The 21,548-nt window shown below is 28.9% G+C and overlaps 1 protein-coding gene across 1 annotated transcript; it reads right to left on the bottom strand.

The window, feature by feature from the left end:
* Positions 1-18,968: 18,968 nt before the first annotated feature.
* Positions 18,969-19,620, bottom strand: LOC125876556 (monothiol glutaredoxin-S10-like). Its single transcript, XM_049557769.1, has one exon. It carries the CDS (start codon positions 19,498-19,500, stop codon positions 19,192-19,194), a length of 309 nt encoding a protein of 102 aa, XP_049413726.1. The 5' UTR covers positions 19,501-19,620; the 3' UTR covers positions 18,969-19,191.
* Between the last annotated feature and the right edge of the window lie 1,928 nt (positions 19,621-21,548).

The following is a 21,548-nucleotide window of genomic DNA, read 5'->3' as shown; positions in this document are numbered from 1 at the left end:
AGCCCCAGAACTAGGACGTTTAGCCACTCGTACTATTAGAAAACCACAAAATACAATTGTTCATGCGATTTCCAGAAAATAGAAGAGTTAGAAGATCGAAACCTATTACAAACGATGAAACTTGCTCTTGCACACAAATAATGTCGAACTCCCTACAAATTAGCCCTAGGGGTCTATTTATAAGAGTAGGGAAAATTAGAACCAAATTCTACTTCAACTAGGAGTCCTATTTACTCATGTTTTTGCTGAAAAAGTCAGACCAGGGGTGGGGCTTCGCTTCTGCTAGTGCGCCAGGCACTAGCTTCTGAAATTTGACTTGTGGCGCGCCGCGCCTGTCAATGCGCCAGGCAAAGGCCTCTGAAGTTTTGGCCTTGGCGCGCCACGCCTCTCAGATTCCCATGCCTTGGTGCTTCCATACTTAGTTTATTCTTCGCATGTCCTTGCATCTCTTTTCTTCAATTCGACTCCAATCTCCTTGAGAGTTCTTGAAACAACTAATCACATGTGTTAGTGCACAATCATTGCAAATTTAACAAAATCAAGCTAAATAGACACACAATCATTCTTTATTTCAATCAATTCATGGGCAAATATTGATAGCTTAGGTATATAAATACGCCTAAGATCAAGTACTAAACATATACACAACACCATTGTCGTTTGATCCAAATTCAAAACGATGACAGGGGTCTTCTTAAAGTGCTCTGAGTCGATAATTATCACATGCACTACTCATTTTTGCTTTCTCAATTTTCAATGTCCTTATGCATGAGTTGTAATGTCAAAACACATAAATTTTCTATCGGATCAAATCTCATCACAAACAATAGTAAACATTTCAAAATCTTAAATATCTTTCAATGTTTTATTTAACGTGAGTTATAAGGATTAATGATAGATAATTAACTATTAAAAAAAATATCCTTATATAAGCTATATGGTCATCCTTATATATACTACATCGGTTTTATCCTCTAGTTATAAGTTAATTATTTATTAGCATCGAGACTTTATTTATTATCCTTTAAAACTCGGTATAAATTCAACTGTACCTTTATAGGGTAAACAGTTTGACGTCACAATGAGGCTTAGGATAGTTAAAATATTGTTTCAACCTTGCTGCTGATATTTCTAACACATTTTATTTTTGTGAAGGGACATAGCTAATCAACTCATTGACTGATTTTTATGGAGTACTAAAATAAAAATAACAATCAGATTAACGATAATAACGATGCCAATGACATGACATCATTAGTTTTGATTTAATATTATTTATGCTTTGATTTAATTTTGAAGATTGTGTTAGTTATAGCAATTTAAGAGAATGATTCGCCCAATTATTTATCAATAATATTGAGGTAAAATATTTAAAGCGACAAACACCGTTTTAATTAAGCTATTAATTTCTATGATAATTTTATCCATTATGATTCACAGTATAATAAACATTTCAAAAGTATTATTTACTGCATAAATTATCTCTATATTATAATTTTAGCGTAAATTGAACGTGAACCCAACAAACGGAGTCAAAAATCAGTTGAGAAATATATCTATTCAAAAGTATTATTTACTTCATTTTTTTTAGAATTCTTCGTTATTGATAACTTTCCTCATTTTTTCTTGTTTTCAATCTCCTTTCTTTTTCTTGTTTAGAGTTACATACATATTAGCACTTTTATTTTAATTTATGTGAAATAATTGGATTCAATGCAGAGTTTAATAAGAAAATAAGACTTTGAATTATGATATTAAACATGTCATACTATTGTGTATAATTTATTTGAATTTGTGATCTTGATCATGCTATACAATTTATACGAATCTTGTAATCTTGGACACACTTTTAACTTTTCTAAGCTATAAAAGTGTTTCATTAAAATAAAATAAAATTATAATTAAATATTTTTAAATACCACGCGTTATTTTTAATGGATTAATAAAAAAAAACGTCATATAAATTAAAACTATAAAAATATTAGACTAATTCGAATGAAAATTTTCAACTTTAGCAACCACAAAATGGTTATTGGAAATAGGTGGAAACCAATAGAAAGTATTATAATTAGACAGTCTTGCAATATCTAAATAATCAGTCAATAATGGATCCTGCCGTGAAAAATGGATAAAGTTATTTTCCAACATTACCTTAATTAATAATCATTTTTATTTCACTTTGTTTTTTATTAAAAAAAGAAAAAGAAAAAGGGAATAATAAGTTACCGACACCCTTTTACACCTAAAAAAAAGAATAAATAATTTAATTAAAAAGAATAGTCTCATGATTCATGAATGTTGACTTCTTCTAAACGATAAAATTCCAAAATTATATGGCTTTATGAAGACTAATTAAAGGAGGCTACCAAACATTTGTTTTTTACCTTATTCTATATAAATGACGACATTTACTAATATTAAACAAGACAGAGAAAAATTTCATTGACTAGAAGTTTTAGATATTAAAGGTATTTTGTAATTCATACAAAAAAAAATCTTTATATAGTTTTTTATACGTAAATTTGTTTAATTTTTTATTTATAAATATGTTTCTTATAAATATGATAGTTCACAAAATTGTCCTATCATTATTTATTTATTCACTTATTGTAATAGTTATTACAAATTATACAAATATATAAGTTAAGACAACAATTAGTTAAATGAAATAATAATAAAAATGGTATAAATAATGTAAATATTTGTCTATTAACTAAACATAGCAGTGTGTCCTAATTAATAAGTCGTATAATATTCATTAGGGTTAGGGGTGCTCACGATTTGGATAAAAACTGATTCAAACTGAAAAATCAAATCAAATCGATAAAATAAAAACGATTTTACTTGGGTTTGGTTTGGTTTGGTTTTAGATTTTTGAAAATCGGTAGTATTTGGTTTGGTTATGGTATTATTCGAAAAAAATCGAAGAAATAACCGAACCGAATCAATGAATTATATACATATATTTTATTAATATACATACTTAATATATTGTTTTTAGAAACAATTTTAAAGATCTTATATATGTTTCCATTAAAATTTCTTTAAACTTTACTTATTGAAAGCAAGAATGCCCAAGGTGAAAACATTTTTCTTATTGATTTCATGTATATAAGTGTCTATGACAATTCTTTGTGGGACTGAAAATGTTATTATCTCTTCCTTCTAGGCCAATATAGTGAATTTTAAAGCTTTATTGATAGTAAATTCAATGATTGAACGTTCGGTAATTTAAGTCATTCTAACTATTTTTTGTTTTGAATGGATTGTTGTCACTTTTTTCACATTTTGAATGAATTGTTTCTTTTATTTTTGTGTATGGTTAATAACGGAATAACCGAACCAAACCAAACCGAAATCGATAACCACCAAACCGATAAATATATATTATATTTGGTTTGGTTTGATTTTGATAATTTTAAAACCGATTAAGTTGGTTTGATTTTGATTTTGACCAAAAACTGATCCAAACCGACCCGTGAACACCCCTAATTAGGGTCATCAATTCATTTTTCAAAGACTATTCTTCTTTCCGAACAACAAGGCATCCCATAAAGGACCAAAAAAACATAATTTCAATCTTGACTTATTAGTCGAAACAACAATAACAACCCAATATAGTCCCAAAAATTGAGTTTGAGAGGGTAGAGTGTACACAAATCTTATCACTATCTCGAGGAGGTAGAGAGACTATTTTTGAAAGACCCTCTACTCGAGTAACAAACAAAGATGTAACAAAAGTAATGAGGACATATAAAGTAATAAGTAAAACATAACATAACATATCAAAGAGGAGCAACAACCATAATCAACTAATGTGATTACAGAAGCACAATAAATAACGAAGAATAACAAAAGTTGTAAGATAGGACAACTTCGAGATAAATGCTACGTCTACAACTGGAAAATAAAATAAAATTGGGAAACAGATATAGTGCACCAAACTATCCTACTAGGAAAAGAGATAAGGCTCAAATATCTACTAACCTTCCATTCTAATCTGTGATCTCCATAACTTCCTATCTAAGGTCATGTCCTTGGAAAGTTGAAGTTGCATCATATACAGTCTAGTCTAATCACCTCTCCACATGCAATACTTCTTCGGCCTACCTCTATCTCTCCTAAAATCCATCATGGCCAACCTTTCATGCACACATCTTCACTGGAACCTCTACGTACCTCCTCTTCAAATGACCAAATCATTTCAATTTCACTTCCCTCGTCTTGTCCACCATAGAGGAAACTTCCACCTTTCCTAGAATGACCACAAATCCACCTCAGCATCCCCATTTCCGTCACTGTTATCTTTCGGACATACGAGTTTTTAACTAGCTAAACCTCTGCTCCATAAACATAGTTAACCTAACCGCCATTATGTTGAAATTTTCTTTAAGTTTGGTGGTACATTCTTATCGCATAGGACTTTCAAGGCAAACCTCCATTTTATTTACCCTGCACTTATATGATGTATGACATCATAATCGATCTCTCCATTGCCTTGAATTAGAGATACTAAAACTGTATCTCTTAGGGATGATATGTGTATCTAGTTTCACTTTCATGTCATCCTCATGTGACACGTCACTGACTTGCACGCTAGGTATTAGTTGAAATTCTTTAAAAATCACCATCTCATAAATAGAGGTGCATCAATCGTTTCTCAAGTTTAAAAAACATGTTTAAAGTTACTATATGATGTTTTAAGACAATAATTCGCTTATATAGTAAAATTATGCTTAAAAATCATCACTTTGAAATCAAGTTCAAATAATCTCAATTTGTCAGGTAAATCATGTGCATATACATAGTTTTTTTTTTTTGTAATATAGAACAAAATCAAAATATTAAAACTTGATGCCAAGCTTTTCTACACACAAATAAAGTCTTATTAAATTCTCTTTATAATTCTTTTTTCTTTGATAAAGTTAACTAGTATTACATGATTTAGATTCTAGCAAATGCAATTGTCATGATACCACTAACAACCAAGTAACAAAAGGGAAACAACATAATCGCAACACCAATTGTGTGATATATAGAATAGCATAGGTTAAACGCAAAGCTCCTATAAGCATTGCACTGATATTAAGGATTTTAAAGACATAAACACTAAAACTATGAATATTTATATATATATATATCTTACTTGCTCTGATGAACTACTTGACCATCGATCGAACTACATATATATAGTTACGATCACAAATGAATAAATAATAAAATGTTTTAAAAAAATAAATTAAATTCGATAAAAATTCGATGAGCTAGCTAGATATAAATATAACCTTTTGTCTCTTTCTTGCTTTTATTAATTAGAGAAAGAACTAGGAATTTTAATAGAATATCCCTAACTCATTGCTTCCTTGTGATAATTGATACAAAGTATACATAATTGTATGTAGAGTTGAACTACTACATACACATTGATTGAGTCATTATGTAATTACTATATTGGATAAACTAGGAAAATGGGAAATAAAATTCTAACTAAATATATCGATCCGCATTGGTAGAGCCACAATCAATCAAGGGGTTTCAATTTGTTCGAAGTCACACCACAACAATAATATATTCAATATAATTTTATAAGTATTAGCGTGTGAGGATGGTATGTATGCAAATTTTATCCCTATTTTGTGAAGGTAGTTGGTCCTGATAGACCCTCAATTCAAGCAAACCATTTGAAAGCAAGTCATAAACTAAATATCTATTGACTTTCTAGGGTCATATGTTCTCATTAAGCTAAAGGTGTATCATTCCCTGCCTAATCACCTCTTCCCAATACTTTTTCGGTCTACCTTTACTTCTCCTCAAATCTACCATAGTCAACGTCTCGCACCTCCTCATTAGGACATCTTTGCATCTCCTCTTCACATGTCTGAACTATCTCAATCTCATTTCCTCATCTTATTACCACAGAAGCTACTCTCACCTTATCTTGAATATCTCTGTTCCTAATTATACTCCCTCTTAATACACTCGCACATACATCTCAACATTCTCATTTTCGCTACTTTTTGCACCAATACAATATATAACATTATCATCAATCTCCCTATTCTATCAATTAAATTATTGACTCAAAAATACTTACAAAGTAACATTAACATTATTAATTAACTAGAAAAAGACTGCAACTTATGTTTGGGACATTCTGGTCCTACATTTTAGGCTGTACAATTAAAACGTGTTTTTAATCTGAAAACTAAAAACAACTAGAAAAAGACAGCAACTTAAATTTGTACATTAATTAAATTTCGATGGATAATGTTATTGTCGCTCTTCGTACTTCTAATACTTATAACACTAACTGCTAAGGGTGTGATTGGTATATACGACTAAAAATGTTTTCTTGTTTTTATTTCTTTTCATAAATGTAAATACGTTTTTTTATTTATCTTTTTTGTGTTTGATATATATATATATATATATATATATATATTATCTTAAAAAAGTTATACTTATATAATCTAGACAAATGAATAAAAGGTGAGGGTGGGGTTGGTGTGTGGGGTGGGAGGTTGGGGGTTGGTGTGTGTTGGGACCTAAGGTGATGTGAAATTGGGGTGTGTAGGAGGATAGAGAGGATATGAGAAATATGTCACTCGATGGAGCTAGAGAAATCATTTTTCTCACTTTTTTCTAAAAAAATATTTTCCTTCTTAATGAACACGCTCTAAGATGTAAAGGCACTGTTGTGAATTATCAGAGTTAGTTTTTATAAAGCCTTGTAGGAACAAAAATGATTTTACAGTGATTTTTTTTTTCAAAAAATGAATACTTAAAAATATTTTTATTTTTAAATTATCTTTGACTAGACGCACAAGGTTTTTATGATTAAAGTATGTCATATTGTTAGAAAATTTTTGGGTTTGGGTCACTCATAAGTGGTGTTAATTAACCTACAATTTATTAGTTTGTCCTTTTCTTATCCACTTGCCTATAATGTATAAATACAATATTATCGGTGTTACAAGAATAATGATTTTTCAATCATAATATAAATGCTAAGCCTAATTACACAAGAGAAAATATATTCTGCCTCACTTAAGAAATATAGGTTTTGGACAAAAAAAAATTTACTGCTTCATGAAAATTCCTAGGATGTTTTATTTTCTTTTGTCAAATGTATTACTTTTACTATTTCTATTATGTTTCTAATTTCTAATATTCTCATTTTCTAACCTTTCAATTTGTTGCTTGTAGTGTGCTTTCATATAATTTGTAACTTTTCGTATTTTTCTTCTTCGTTTTTTATTAATTGTCAAACACAATTCCGTCTTTTACTAACCTTATTTTCTGTTCATTAGTATAAATGTTTCAGATGAATTTTTTTTTAATTCTAAACTCATATCTATATTTTTGTTATTCTCTTCGTCCACTTTTAATTATCATGTTGCGCTTTTCGAAAGTCAATTTGACTAATTTTTAAAGTTAAATTAGATTACATTAATTTAATATTTTAAACCAAAAAAATTAGATATTCCAAAACTATACGAAAAATACTATAAAATTGTAAATTTTTTGCATATCAATATGATGAAAAAATATATCGTAAAATATTAGTCAAAATTCTTATTGTTTGATTCTAAAAAAGAAAACTATGCATAACAACTAAAACTGAATGGAGAGAGTATTTAAAAAGTGCAATAATTCATAAATTTCAATTACATTCATATATATAAGTTGGTATAAAATAAATAGATTCTTAATTGAAACATTTATTAATTATCTTTTGTCACCTAACTCTGACACTTAGATCATGGTAAGACACCTAATAAGTCATTACACTTGCTTGGCAAACCCTCTATACTAAACATAGTAGAATGCAAATTAAATATATATATATATATATATATACCAATAAGTAACAGACTCATACTATATCAACTAGGGTTGTTGTAAAATGATATCCTTAATCAGATATTTCGGATTCAAATTCCTTAAGTATGAAATTGTCTTTGTTATGAAACTTTTTTATAGGACTACTTTATTTATTTTGAAATTAGAACACATTCAATGTCTTTTACTTGAGTTTTGTAGGTCCTTTTACATATTTTTGTGTCTTTAATATTAGAATGTGTTGAATGGACCAAGATTAGGTCGACAATGAGACCTAACCAAAATAAAATGGGGCTAGTTTCAAATATTATATATATATATATATATATATATATATATATAAAATAAAGTAATTAGCTTACAATAAATATAGTCATGTTTTATTTACATAAAAAATAGTCAAAAGTCACAGAAAGTATACACTATCGGTTGCCAAAACTCATAGAAAGTAGAGACTGGTTATACAATATAGTTTACTTATACAGGACCTATATACAGACGGTATATTATGATACACTCAAAAAACTGAATGTAGCTTAACTATAAATGAAGTATACATTGACTATACGTGAAGTATATATTGACTATTCAATCTCGATCAACTCAAAATTACTTCTAAATTGTCCCAAATTTTAGTTATGAAATCCTTTCGATGTTTCAAATCTTTTAATATATAATTCCTTGAAACAATTCACGTTTATGGTACATTAATTTTTTCTTTTAAAGAAAGAAAAGAAGAAGAAACAAGAAGAAGCAAGAAGAAGCAGAAGAAGACGGGCCAAATTTTGTAAAGCAAAAGTGCCGAATGACCATTTGTTATAATAAAAGGGAAAATTAAAGGGCTTATTTAAGTGGACTATTTTTTATAGGGATAATTGTACGGAATGAAAAACTTATAATCTAAAATAAATGGAGTAGCGACTGTTTGATTTAATTGCGCCCCGTAGCAAATGTTTGTCAGTCGCCTCTCTCCCTCCAAATTCTCGCTCGCCACTCTCCCTTTCTCGCTCGCTCCCTTTGTGCTTGTCTCTCTCGCTTTATACAACAGAATTGTATAAATTGTGTTTCTGTTTGTATAAAGCGAGAGAAAACTGTATATACACATGCAAATATATATATATATATTCGTCATATACACTTATAATTATACAATAAAAATATGCTCCTGCCCAGTTCTCTTTTGCCTTTTTCTCTTTTTCGTTTTATATAAACACAAATTATACAATATAATGTAAATTTTATGTTTGTATAATGTATAATTTATGTTTGTATAAAGCGAAAGAAAATTGTATATACACATGCAAATACATATATATTCATCTTATACACTTATAATTATACAATACAAATATTCCACTGCCCAGTTCTCTTTTGCCTTTTTCTCTTTCTCGTTTTATACAAACACAAATTATACAAATATAATGTATAATTTATGTTTGTATAAAGCGAAAGAGAGAGCGATTTTTGATAAACAAATATTTTTGTCAACGATTTATACAAACGAGAGGCTAACAACAATTTATACAAATGAACTGCCAGCGAAATTATACAAATCTGAAGAGGAGCCAACAAATTATACAATTGCTTCTTTTTGTATATATGTATAGCGAAATAGACATAGCTTTCAATTGTATATGTATAGCGAAATTATACATATATATGTTTGCTATGGAGCGCAATTATGCAAACTTTGCTATAGCATACAAATATGATATTTTTGTTTGTTATACGTGAAAGTTGCTCTTTTATATATAAGAAATATAACCTAATGACATTTTGTCTAATTTACCCAAATGAAAATGGGCTTCTATGAATCTTAATTACAACGAGGCCTAACTAAAATAAATACGGGCTTATATGAATCCCAATTAGAGATTGTAAAGTACAAATCTCATACATTTGGGGGTTAATTACATTCTATCTCGGAAGTCTCCTCAATTATAAAAGTTCTGAATTTTTCATTGCTCTCAGATACATTATTGGTTGTCCAATACATTGCAAATGAAACATTACGTAATGAGGGATGTATTCAAGAGGGGATGGTGGTATATCTGAGAGTGGAGGGATGTATCTGAGAGAGGCTAGAGATGAATCCGAGAGAGGTTTTTTTGTAATTTTTTTAAATGATAGGAAATTTTTGAGATTATGATATCTTAAGTTGTGTAATTATGTAATTTAATTTCTTAATTTTTGTATAATTTACATAAATCTCACAGTGTTAAAAGTTAATTACATTATTTTACTACTATTTTTTCAAATTACAAAAATCATTTAAAATTTATGGATTCCGAATACAACACTGGACTTCCGGATACATTAGACATCCAGATACATAGGGGAGGGATATATCCGAGAGGGGAGAGATGTATCCGAGAGGGGATACAACATTCGTATACATAGGGGAGGGATGCATCAGAGGGAGGAGAGATGCATCTGAGAGGATAGGAATGTATCCGAGAGGCAGATAGGGATGTATCAACGAGAGGGGAGTGTGGTGTATTTGAGAGGGAGTTTTTGAATTTTTTCAAAATGATAGAGAATTTTAGAGATTACGATAAAATAAGATATGCATTTGAGTAATGTTTCCATATAATTAATGATTAGTAGTGTTACAAACTTCGTTACAGATGAAAATATTGAACAAGGTTGTGTTGACTTAATTTACCGAGTGTATGAGTAGAAAATCAAGAGTAATATTTAAAAAAATGAACAAAGTCAACTTAATATACAAAATTTATATAATGGAGAAAAAGAGCAGAGAGAGTGAATTATTAAAATATCATTAGTCAATCAAACTACATACCTATTCCAAATAAATCCGACATGACTAGATAGCATTATTAAAAAAATAAGTAGGTTGTGCACGGTACAAATTAGTGCACAAAGTTGGAATCACTAGTAATCGTGGATCAATTGTAAACACTAATTTGATCCCTAGCAAGAAAAGGAATTTTTTTTTTCCCTTTTTCTTTCTAAAATAAGAGTAATGGGGCATGCCAACTTTTTAGAAAGGTTTTTTTTTTATTAAGAAAAGCATTAGAATCTGAAAAATATTAGGACCTCTACACTATGCTCAAACATCAAATTTGTGTCGCTGTTAGAATTGCATGCGGCGAAAAATACTCAAAAAGAATATTTTTGTATATTGTAACACACACATTAATATTCTCTCTCATTTTTATTTATCTAATATACGGAGGCAAAGTCAAGATTAGGAGTTTAAGAGTTTTAAATTTCAGGACAGAAGAGAAAAATATCGCAAAACATGCTTCCTTAAAAAGAAAAGAGAAACTTTTGTTGGTAGTGGGGTTCAAAAATCCACAGGCCACAACACTAGTGTGGAAAACATTTTCACCGCCCCTTCCTTAGCACTAAGTTGTCATCAATTTTGTCAAGGGGTTCACAAGTTAATATACATATACATTTATTTAATTTTCTAACACAATACATGATCTACGAAAAGACTGATGGATTCGTCCAAATCCGCGAACCCTCACCTATCTCTGCCCCAGATATATATGTCTAGTTGATGTTACAAGTGTGTAATAACTTTTGTAGTGTTCTATTTCTTCTTTTTGTCATTTCATCATCATGTAATTCTGATAAGACGAATAAACTAAAGTTAAAATAGATTCTTTGCAATACACAAGTGTTTGACACACCTCAAAATTTGCCTAAACAACGTGGTAGTTTCTTGTTGAAATTGAGTTTGATCATGTGTATGTTTTTCATGATAAGTAATTTATCATCACTTTTCTTTATCTTCTTTCAAAAGTAATGTTGTTGAGAAATAAATTTTTACGAGCTAATATTCTGACAATACGTAGCCAACAGTACCTCTAATACTACAATCCCAAAATATTTTCTGGTGATTGACTATCTTATCTAAAAGCTTAAGCTATATTACCGTGGGTACACTACTTTAATTATTTAATTTTATCTTCAAACACCACACTAGAATGAAAATTTATAGATCTGATGAAATTAAACATTAATTGTTTTTCTTAAAGCATGTAGAAGAACTTCAGGAAGTTACGTGAATTTGACAGAATTCAATACTAAATTTGGGTAGGCGTATCTAAGGAGGGGTCACCGGGTTCACGTGAACCCATGCTTCCCTCTCGAGATCATATATAGTAGTGTTATATTTTTTAAAAGTATTAAAATATAGATGTATGAACTCATACTCGGAGTATCATATAATGTTATGATGATTGGGTGCACCTCTCTATGTGAGGTTATAAATTTGAATTTTATATTCATCTTGTTTTATTTTTCTTTCTAAAATTAGATAACACCTCTCTAAATGGTTATTGGTAACATTTTGACATTTTAATTAATTTTGGACCTATAATACTAATTTGAATGGTTTTCAGTAATAAAAACCTAAATGTCGAACCGATCAAATTTATATCTTAGATCAACCTTTTTTGTAATAATGCACCCATCATTTCGAAATCATGGATACGCCTCTCCGTACATATGAACAAAATATAAGTATAAATAGAGGTACAGAAGGATTTCTTATACATAACGTCTAAATTTTGGATTTACCACTATAACAATAGCTAATTTGAAATTCTCTCTATATATATCTTTTACATTCAATTTAAAATCATATAAAGTTGAATAAAAGATAAAATTTGTAAGATTAGGCTTTTAATTCCATATCAAAGTTGATCAGGATCTATTCTAAAACTGGAAGGTATATAAGAAAACATCAAAGTTAGGAATATTAAAAGAGAAGTAAAATGCTGAATAATAATTACTGAGAATACAATGTAATCTTTGATTTGAGAGAATAAAAGAACAATAATGTTTCAAGAACCTCAAACTCTTTTATTAGCCTTAGCTATATTATATTATATAGTTTTATATTCATATATACATAATGTGCTGTCGCCGAAATCCTATCCTTTATAGATTCCTAATTAAAGTTATGAATTCATTCTTCCACTCAAACCATCCATTTTCTTAGACAAGATTTGAGTACTAAGATCTTGTTTGGATTGCTTATTTTAAATATTTTTCAATTAAAATAATTTTTAAATTATTTTTTTGAGCTTATATCACAAGTTATAAGCGTATTCAAATAATAGATATATATGGACTCTCTTATTTTTGCATGAAATAAAGCATTTGAGTACTCAAATAGAATGTAGTGTGTATAATGTAACCCCAACCCCTTCCCCAAACGTTATTAACAGGAGTCATGCTCTGCCACATGTATTGATGCATATTAAGTTATGATACATCGTCTTGTTTATAAAAAAAAAGGTATGGTGGCACAAGATATTGTGCACACATTTTTTTTTACAATGATCAAGAAGGGACACATATCTTCTCTAACACCATTTTGCAAAATCAATTAGTGTCTATATATATATATATATTTGAATAAATTGTCTAATTATTCTGCATTTCTAACATCTATCCGTACATATTTACAAGAGATGCATTAATAAATCATATCTAATTGTATAAACTTATTCCATAGAATCAAATGTAATCCTCCCATTACACAAATATGTTCTAAAGAATAAAAATCTAATCTATCATTGCTAAAAATATACTCTATTATCAACCACACCTCTATATATGAACATGAGGTATAATATGAAGATTGGAGCATAATATATACCTAAAATCGATTATCCTTAGGTGAAAATGACAACAATGTAATTTACTGTAATTGTATATGCTCAACAATGAGATCACTACTCCCAACTTTATATATCCTTCACGAGGACATGTAGAACACACTCAATTAGGCATTCTAAGTAGAAAGATAAGGTGATAATTGTTAAATATAATTTTGAACTTAAGTCTGAGTTGGAGTCAAATCTCACAAGAAAGTAATATAAGGGTGATTAAATTAATAGAGAAATTAATATCTCCTATGTAATGCTAAACACTTTTTAACTTTGACATGTTATTAATTTTTAAACTAGAAAACGAGTAAATAATCAATGTCCTCACAAGATGGGAAGATAAAGGATTTTAGGACCTAGAATCTTTAACTTATTAGAGTGATCTAGCACTAAGTCGAGTTTAAATTTTTTTCTACCTATTAAGTTTTTGCATAAAATTATGTGAGGATCAACTTCAATCGATCATATTCAGGGGTGGACTTCCGAACCTCCTCGGCAAAAAATTATGTTGTATACAACAAATATGATAAATAGCTACGAACTTATTAGCTACGACATCAAATTCGTCACTAATTGTTCGCTTTTAGTGACAAAAATTACTTTTCGTGCCTAAGTATATGAGATACATACTTCTAGTGACGAAATACAAAAATCCGTAGCAAAGTTTTGTCCACTAATGCTTCCCACCAAAAAATTAATTGGCGCCATTTGTTAAGTAGTGCTAGTCACAAATTTAAATTTATCAATGACACATTATTTCGTCACTAATAATGTCATGACCAAAAAAAATTTGTCTTAAAATTTATTAAGTTTTGGACACAAAAATTTTCCATCTAAAAAAATATATTGTTGCAATATCGACAAATTAGAGTTCGTAGTTAAATATTATAAGTTTTAGCTATAAAAAATTAGATTTAATTATGACATTTATTTTCGTCACTAATAATATAAATAATTGGTGACAAAGATTTTATTGTCTCTAATCAATTTGTGATTTAGTGACAAAAAAAATTGTCACAACATATGTAAGGTGTTAAATAGCGACGACTTAAAATTTGTAGTAAATAATTCAACTATTTGCTACAAAAAAAATTCATAGCTAAATACAATTTTTTTGGCTACAATTGTTGATAATTACAAGTGACAACTACAAAATGAATAATACAAGTGCTTCATAAGAAATAGACAGAGTTCATTCGTTAATTGGTGAGGAAAAATATTAAAACCAACGAATTCGACCGATTTTGTAAAAATGAAAAAGTTCAATTCATCAATTTTCTTAAATTATGCAATTATAAAATGCATCATTTTGAAAAATACATTCCATGTTATAAGTATCGTGAGTGGGGTACGATTCTACCCCTATATTGCTAATACTTGTTGGTTTAACACTTTTGTTTTTTATTTGATATACTTTCATCGATAAAGACGATAGAAAAATAATTTCTCAAGTCTTTTTGCCTATTTTTGAGTGTGTCTATTGATATGTGATTGGTAAACTGGATAGACTAAGTCGATCTATTTGCTTTTGCCTAAAAATATGTACATATTTAATAGTAATTTCACATACGTGTAGAGCAACTATATAGAGATAACACCGACTTAAAAATTAAATTTAGACTTCGCAAAGGTGCGAAATATATCATTAATTTCTATTAATTTTTTTCATCAGTGTGAAAATTGAAATAAACTAAAAAATGAAAGCAAAAATGAAAGAAATGAACCAACTAGGATTTCAAATATATTATGATGAAGTACTATAGTTATGGATATCAATGTTTTTTTCAAAACAATTGATTTACCGATCGAATTGAACCAATTATTCAATTTTTTTAAATAAAATCAAAAGTTTAATTTTATATAAATTTATAATTGTACTGAGTAATTTATAAAATTCATAAAAATAAATAAATAAAATGAAAGAATTGTACTGAATATATTTTAAGATATTTTAAAAAATATACAGTTTAATTAAAATATAATCTACATTTGAATGATTTTGTGGGTGGTAAATTTCATGCATTTGTGTATGTATATAAATAATCATATAGTATAATATTTCTACATAAGTTAAATTTGAAAGAAGTGAATGAAGTTAAAAATCTCATAAAAATGAGAGACAAGAGAGAGCTGATCGGATGGTAAACACTCCTCACTTCCAAACTTACGGTTGTGAGTTCGATTCCCCAAGAAAGCATAATGTGGGAGCCCCTCTTGGGGAGGGGTTAAAAAAAATTGAGATGGGGAGATAATAGGAACATTGACCTTTTTTTTATAATAATAAATTTATCCCTAATTAATACATTTAAGAACAAAATAATTTTTTTATATAAAATATAGTCGTTAGTGATGAAACTAGATTTTGTTCAACTACGAAATACATATAACTTTAGAGACAATTGATGTCGTCACTGATTGAAGTAAAATAATTAGGGACGATATAATTTTGTCGGTAGTAATAACCTTTCTAGTGACAAAGCATACTATTAACTACAAAAAAAGATACTTTTTACGACAAATAANTAAAATAATTAGGGACGATATAATTTTGTCGGTAGTAATAACCTTTTTAGTGACAAAGCATACTATTAACTACAAAAAAATATACTTTTTACTATATATAAATTTGTCACAAATGTTTAAGCATTTGGGGACGGTTTTTTTTTGTTGTAGTTAAATAATACTTATAGTGACAAAGCACTATATCGTATTTGTATACTTTTAGCGACACATTTAGTGACGAATGATTGATGAATTATTTTTCATCTCACAAGATTTTTAGTGACGAAATATGATTTATAAATGACGAAATTATTTGTCCCTGATAATCAAATTTGTTGTAGTGAAGTCGAGTTTAAATTTTTTCTATCTATTAAGTTTTTGCATAAAATTAGGTGAGGATCAACTTCAATCGATCATATTCAAGGGCGGACTTAGAGGTTGCTGAGGGGTTCACCCGAACCTCCTCGACAAAAAAATATGTTGTATATTTAAGGTACTTTAAAGAATTTTTATGTTTATATATTGATTTTGAACCTCCTAAATGTAACCCTTAATGGAAATGTTAGATCCACGATCATATCTCTCATAATATGAAAAGTTATGTACTTCATTACCCACAAAATAATGATCTTTGAGTCTTCTTTCCAACTCATCAAATTGTTTGTCAATATATATATATATATATATATATATATATATAGTATTACAAATTTGATGTCTTTTTTAGTGTATATTGTATCCTATAGGAGTTGCTCCGCTATCGTAGAGGACTCTGACCGGCCAAGGACCTAAAGAGGAACACAATGATTTTGTCAAGAATCTATTAGATGTTAGGAAACATTAATGGAAAATTGATTTTCAAGGCTAATAATATTGACTTAGGATTTCTTTTTAAAATTTTATTTTTTAGGATTAATGGTGAGGTTTAGACAAACATCTGATTCTTGTCTATATAAATAACAATTATCTGTTTGATCTTCAAAGTTGAAAATAAACTTAGGGTAACAACTTAGATGGCTTGCCGAAAATTAATATAGTGTCCCTCCATATATATTTTTTCCAGAAAAGGATAAAAAAAAATGTCTTTAACTATGTGAAATTAAATAAAAATGTCATCCATTAACAATACTAGCAGATATGGAATTAGCTACAAAATTTATCGGTAATCCCCAGCTAATCTGTCACTAAAATAGCTCCTAGATAATTGGATTTTCATATAATCCGTAGCTTAATAATGAAACTCACATGAAAATTTTAGACCAATCTATTAACTAAGCACATTTTAATTCAATTTCTCATAATTTAAGCTAAGGACATTTGTGACCCTTTTACGTCTTTTTATGCTATCCAAAGAAATACTCAAAAGGCAAGAAAAAAAAGGTTTTAAATATGTTAATGGGACGACAGTGAGAATATAAACTTAAAAGTGGCCTTTATTTTAGTTATCATGGAGAATATATGTGCATTCACCGGAATGACGTTACAATGGTTCATTTTGTGATAGCCATACATATTGAGAGATGTCACTTCAAGTTTTTACACACTTTCGAATCTTCACATTACTGTCTTAATATATCATTACAAAAATTATTAGTTAATTAACGCAATGTTTAAGTGGTTAACTTTTCGTCTAATCATTTGTACATACCAAAATAATAACCTATGTGGTGTAGCTTTTTAAATATGGTCTGACAGTGTTGTTTATAACTTTGTATTATATACATCGTAGAGTAAACTAACCATTATGATTAATTCATGCATGCAAAGTTTGTTAGGGACTCGAATTTCTTTTTTTTCATGACTAAAATTTTGTACTCTCTTCGTTTCGATTTGTTTGTCTTATTTTTCTTGTTAGTTTGCTTAACAAGTAATATCACTTTTATATTTAGTAACTCTTTACATTCAACATCATTATATTTCAGACCACAAGATTCAAAAGACATTTTGGTACATTATATACTACAAAATTTAATTTTTTTTATATTTTCTTATAGGGGTGTACAAAATCGAACCGAAAATTGAACCAAACCATAAACCGAGAAAAAAAAACCCGACTAGTGGTTGGTTTGACTTGGTATGATATTGAAAAAAAAACTCGACTATATTTGGGTTGATTTGGTTTTAACTAATTAAAAAAACCAACCCGAGACCAAACCAACCCGACATTATATATATAATTTAAAATTTTATTTCATACATAAAAATATTTACTTTGATATAATTTTTAAATATTTCTTATTCTTTTTCATAGTTTTTATCTTTTAATATATTATTTCAAGTTTGAAACTTAGATTCTAAATGGTTCAATAAAGATTATAGTCCACATATGTTGGTAATTATAATAAAGCTTAAATCAATCAAATTAATACTAATGCAAAAAGAAAATCAATTCAACACTAAGAATGACAATAATATTGAATATTTGTTCTTTGGTTTAGACAATTCAAATACATAATCTAATTTTAATTTCCTTTAATATTTAGTCATGTAACTAATACTTATTAAACTTATTTTAGCATGATTTAGTACTTTTAAATTATGATCATTTTCATTATGACTTGTTAATTTGCAATATTTGTCTTAACGCGATTTCATTATTATTATTTTTCTGTTGGATATTCTAGTGTCATTACTCATATCATATTTTGTGTTATTTTCTTAAGAAACACCTTAGATAATTGTATTTTGGTAGGACTAAATAAATATTTGAAGTACAAGTAAATTATATGTTTGTATGAATACTTTACCGGAAAAACCTGAAAAAATCCGAAAAAATCCGAGGTTGAAAAACCCGAGTTTTATTGGTTTGATTTGGTTTATAGATTTAAAAATCTGACACAAATGGTTTGATTTGATATTTGAAAAACTCGAACCAACCCGGTCATATACACCCCTATTTTCTTAAGTTTTGTTTCAGATTGAACTAAGAAAACCAAATTGAAGCAGACAGAAATTCATAAAGAAGAGATAGTATTACACACTTATAAACATTGTTGCATTTCTATTTTTTAAAGAGAAATTGCATTCAGCATTTAGCACTTCTCATAAAGATCATGGCCTATTATATAAAAATAAAAAGCCATGAAGGAAGAAGTTTGACACAAAGTACAAAATTTAAAAAGGAAAAAAAGAGGCCCAAAAAAAGAAAGGCCATGTTTTTTTTTATATATATATATAAGCAAAGGGTGTCTCATCACTAAAGCCATAGAGCTCCCGCATCTTTAAGCATCTTCTTGAGTGAACCATTGATATGAAGTGTCATAACAGTGTTAGCTGATCCCACAAATCGACCACCAATAAACACAGCTGGTACAGCCGGGCTACAGCCTAACCTGAGGAGAGATCTCTCCATATCGCGTCCATTCATATCTTCATCAAGTTCATAAATCATAGGGCTAACACCTTGCTCGTAAAATAACCTCTTAATTGCATGACACATGCAACATGAACTCTTGCTAAATATCACAACTGCCTTTTGTGATGCAATTTTCACTACACGATCCATATTGATTATTATTTAATTTGATTTGAATTTTTTGTTTATATTTATGAAATATATAGGGTTTATAAGTTGTTTTCTTGAAGTTGGATTTGCTAGAGACTAGAGAGTTGGTTTTGAGATGGTAATGGAGATGCTATGAAGGGATATTTATATAGGGGGGAAATGATCATTATGATATTGTTGAAGGTGGTGGGATTTGGATAATCTTAATAGTTTATTGTATTTTGAAAAAAAGGAGATGGGGAAAAGTGAAAATTCTTTGAGATATTTGGATAGATTCTAGATTCTTGAGTGTGCCATGGTACAATAATATGCAAAATTCTATATTTCTTTGCTATTTGATGGCCGGTAGGTTTAGATTTGCAAGAGCCAAGAACTATATATATGGACCACCTTCTCCTTTTTGCCCTAATTTTGAAAATGACACCTATCCCACTTACCTACGTCATGCCTTTACTTAGTTGTGTGGCAAGAATCAAAAGTCCATCAACATGGGTTGTGGTGCAGTGGGACTGCTTCACCCTTAATTAATCAGAGATCTTCGAATTTGACCTCTGAATATGAAGAGTTGGGAGCGCCACCTCCAAATTAACAGTACGTGATTCAAATTTAATTAGAGCTTGTGAATTTCGTACCTCAGACGAGAAAAATAATAATCAAAAGGTCAATATTACATTATATAAATACGTCTGATCCCTACGACGCTGACTTAGTGGTAGAATTTATTCCTCCCATATCGTAACTATAACCAATATTATACTTTTCTAGTTTTAGGATTTAATATTATGTCCACTTACATCCTGCCACGTTGTTTGTAGAATGCTAGTGGCACACTTAAGAGTATAAAAATATGCTAATTAACTTTTTATGTTTTCTCTTGCTAACTCATGTATATAGATGGTGCTTATATAGCCCTTTGATTATCTATTGTATTATAGTATTAGGATACTACATTATAAATTTATAATCATAAATTATATTAAATTAATTTAGTGTAAATATCTGAACGTTAGAATTCTACACCCTAATTTTAAACTATGTTGCTATCTATCATCCCCCCTAGGTTGACAATCATGGAACTCCAAACTTACTCCACATTATATTAGTCCATGTAAAGATTGTTTCATTAATTATTAATATAGAGAATTCGTATAATATTTTCTATTGAGATTTCCCACCTATAATAGTAAGAGATCATTATATTTTCTCCACAAATTTGGCCTCTCTCTCTACCAAACCAAACTTATATTTTACGGACTTGAAAAGTCATGACTTGATTAACATGATTCTTCTTACTATCTTCTTCTTTTATGCTATACCCTCTCATTGCATTGATAGGTAAACGATTTGACAAGATTTATGATTAATCCTATTAATTTATAGCTAAATTAAATATAATGTGAAATCATTCTAATCTATCATGACTTTTGAATGTCACAGTTCTGAAATGTGTTTTTCCCCTTTTTCTTTTGATAGTATTTTAGTCATGGTACGTACATGAGAAGATATATTTAAGTGCACAAAAAAATACACAAGAGTGGGACAACGTAACGTAGGTCGCTTTTCAGTAGAGACTGCACAAAAAACACTATTTGTTGAAATTGTAATTGGGAGAGTAAGCATAAATACTAAAACATAAGATTCATATATTCAAGAGTCAATAGTTAATTAACTTGTTGATCCAAACAAAATGGCACTGAAAAATCTTGAATTAAAACATCATCAGTACTTGAAAGACTCGAAAGACCATCTAATATTAAAACATAGGATGCATATTCAAGAGTCAAGTTGATCTAGCTAATAGAAGAACGTTAGTTAGCCTTTTCATATATAACGAATAAAAGTGAAAAAAGAAAAAAAAAATCAAATAAAATTAAAGAAAATGGCTTTAAATTACTTAAAGCTTTTACATAATTAATAAGTGGTCTCTTAACCATTGGGTTGTCCCTTAAGGAGATGAGTTTTTCTGACATCATCACAAGTAGTAGTCGACTTTTTCTAAAGAGATGAGCACATGCTTGTAAAATGAAATGAAAACGATTTTTTTTCAC

Source organism: Solanum stenotomum, chromosome 1 (assembly GCF_019186545.1).
Source record: "Solanum stenotomum isolate F172 chromosome 1, ASM1918654v1, whole genome shotgun sequence".
Lineage (NCBI taxonomy): Eukaryota > Viridiplantae > Streptophyta > Magnoliopsida > Solanales > Solanaceae > Solanum > Solanum stenotomum.
The sequence above is the reverse complement of the archived record's forward strand: the minus strand, read 5'-3'. Positions and strand labels throughout refer to the sequence as shown.

Bases quoted from the DNA above. Each gene is read 5' to 3' on its own strand.
- LOC125876556 (XM_049557769.1), bottom strand. From the start codon at position 19,500: ATGGATCGTGTAGTGAAAATTGCATCACAAAAGGCAGTTGTGATATTT.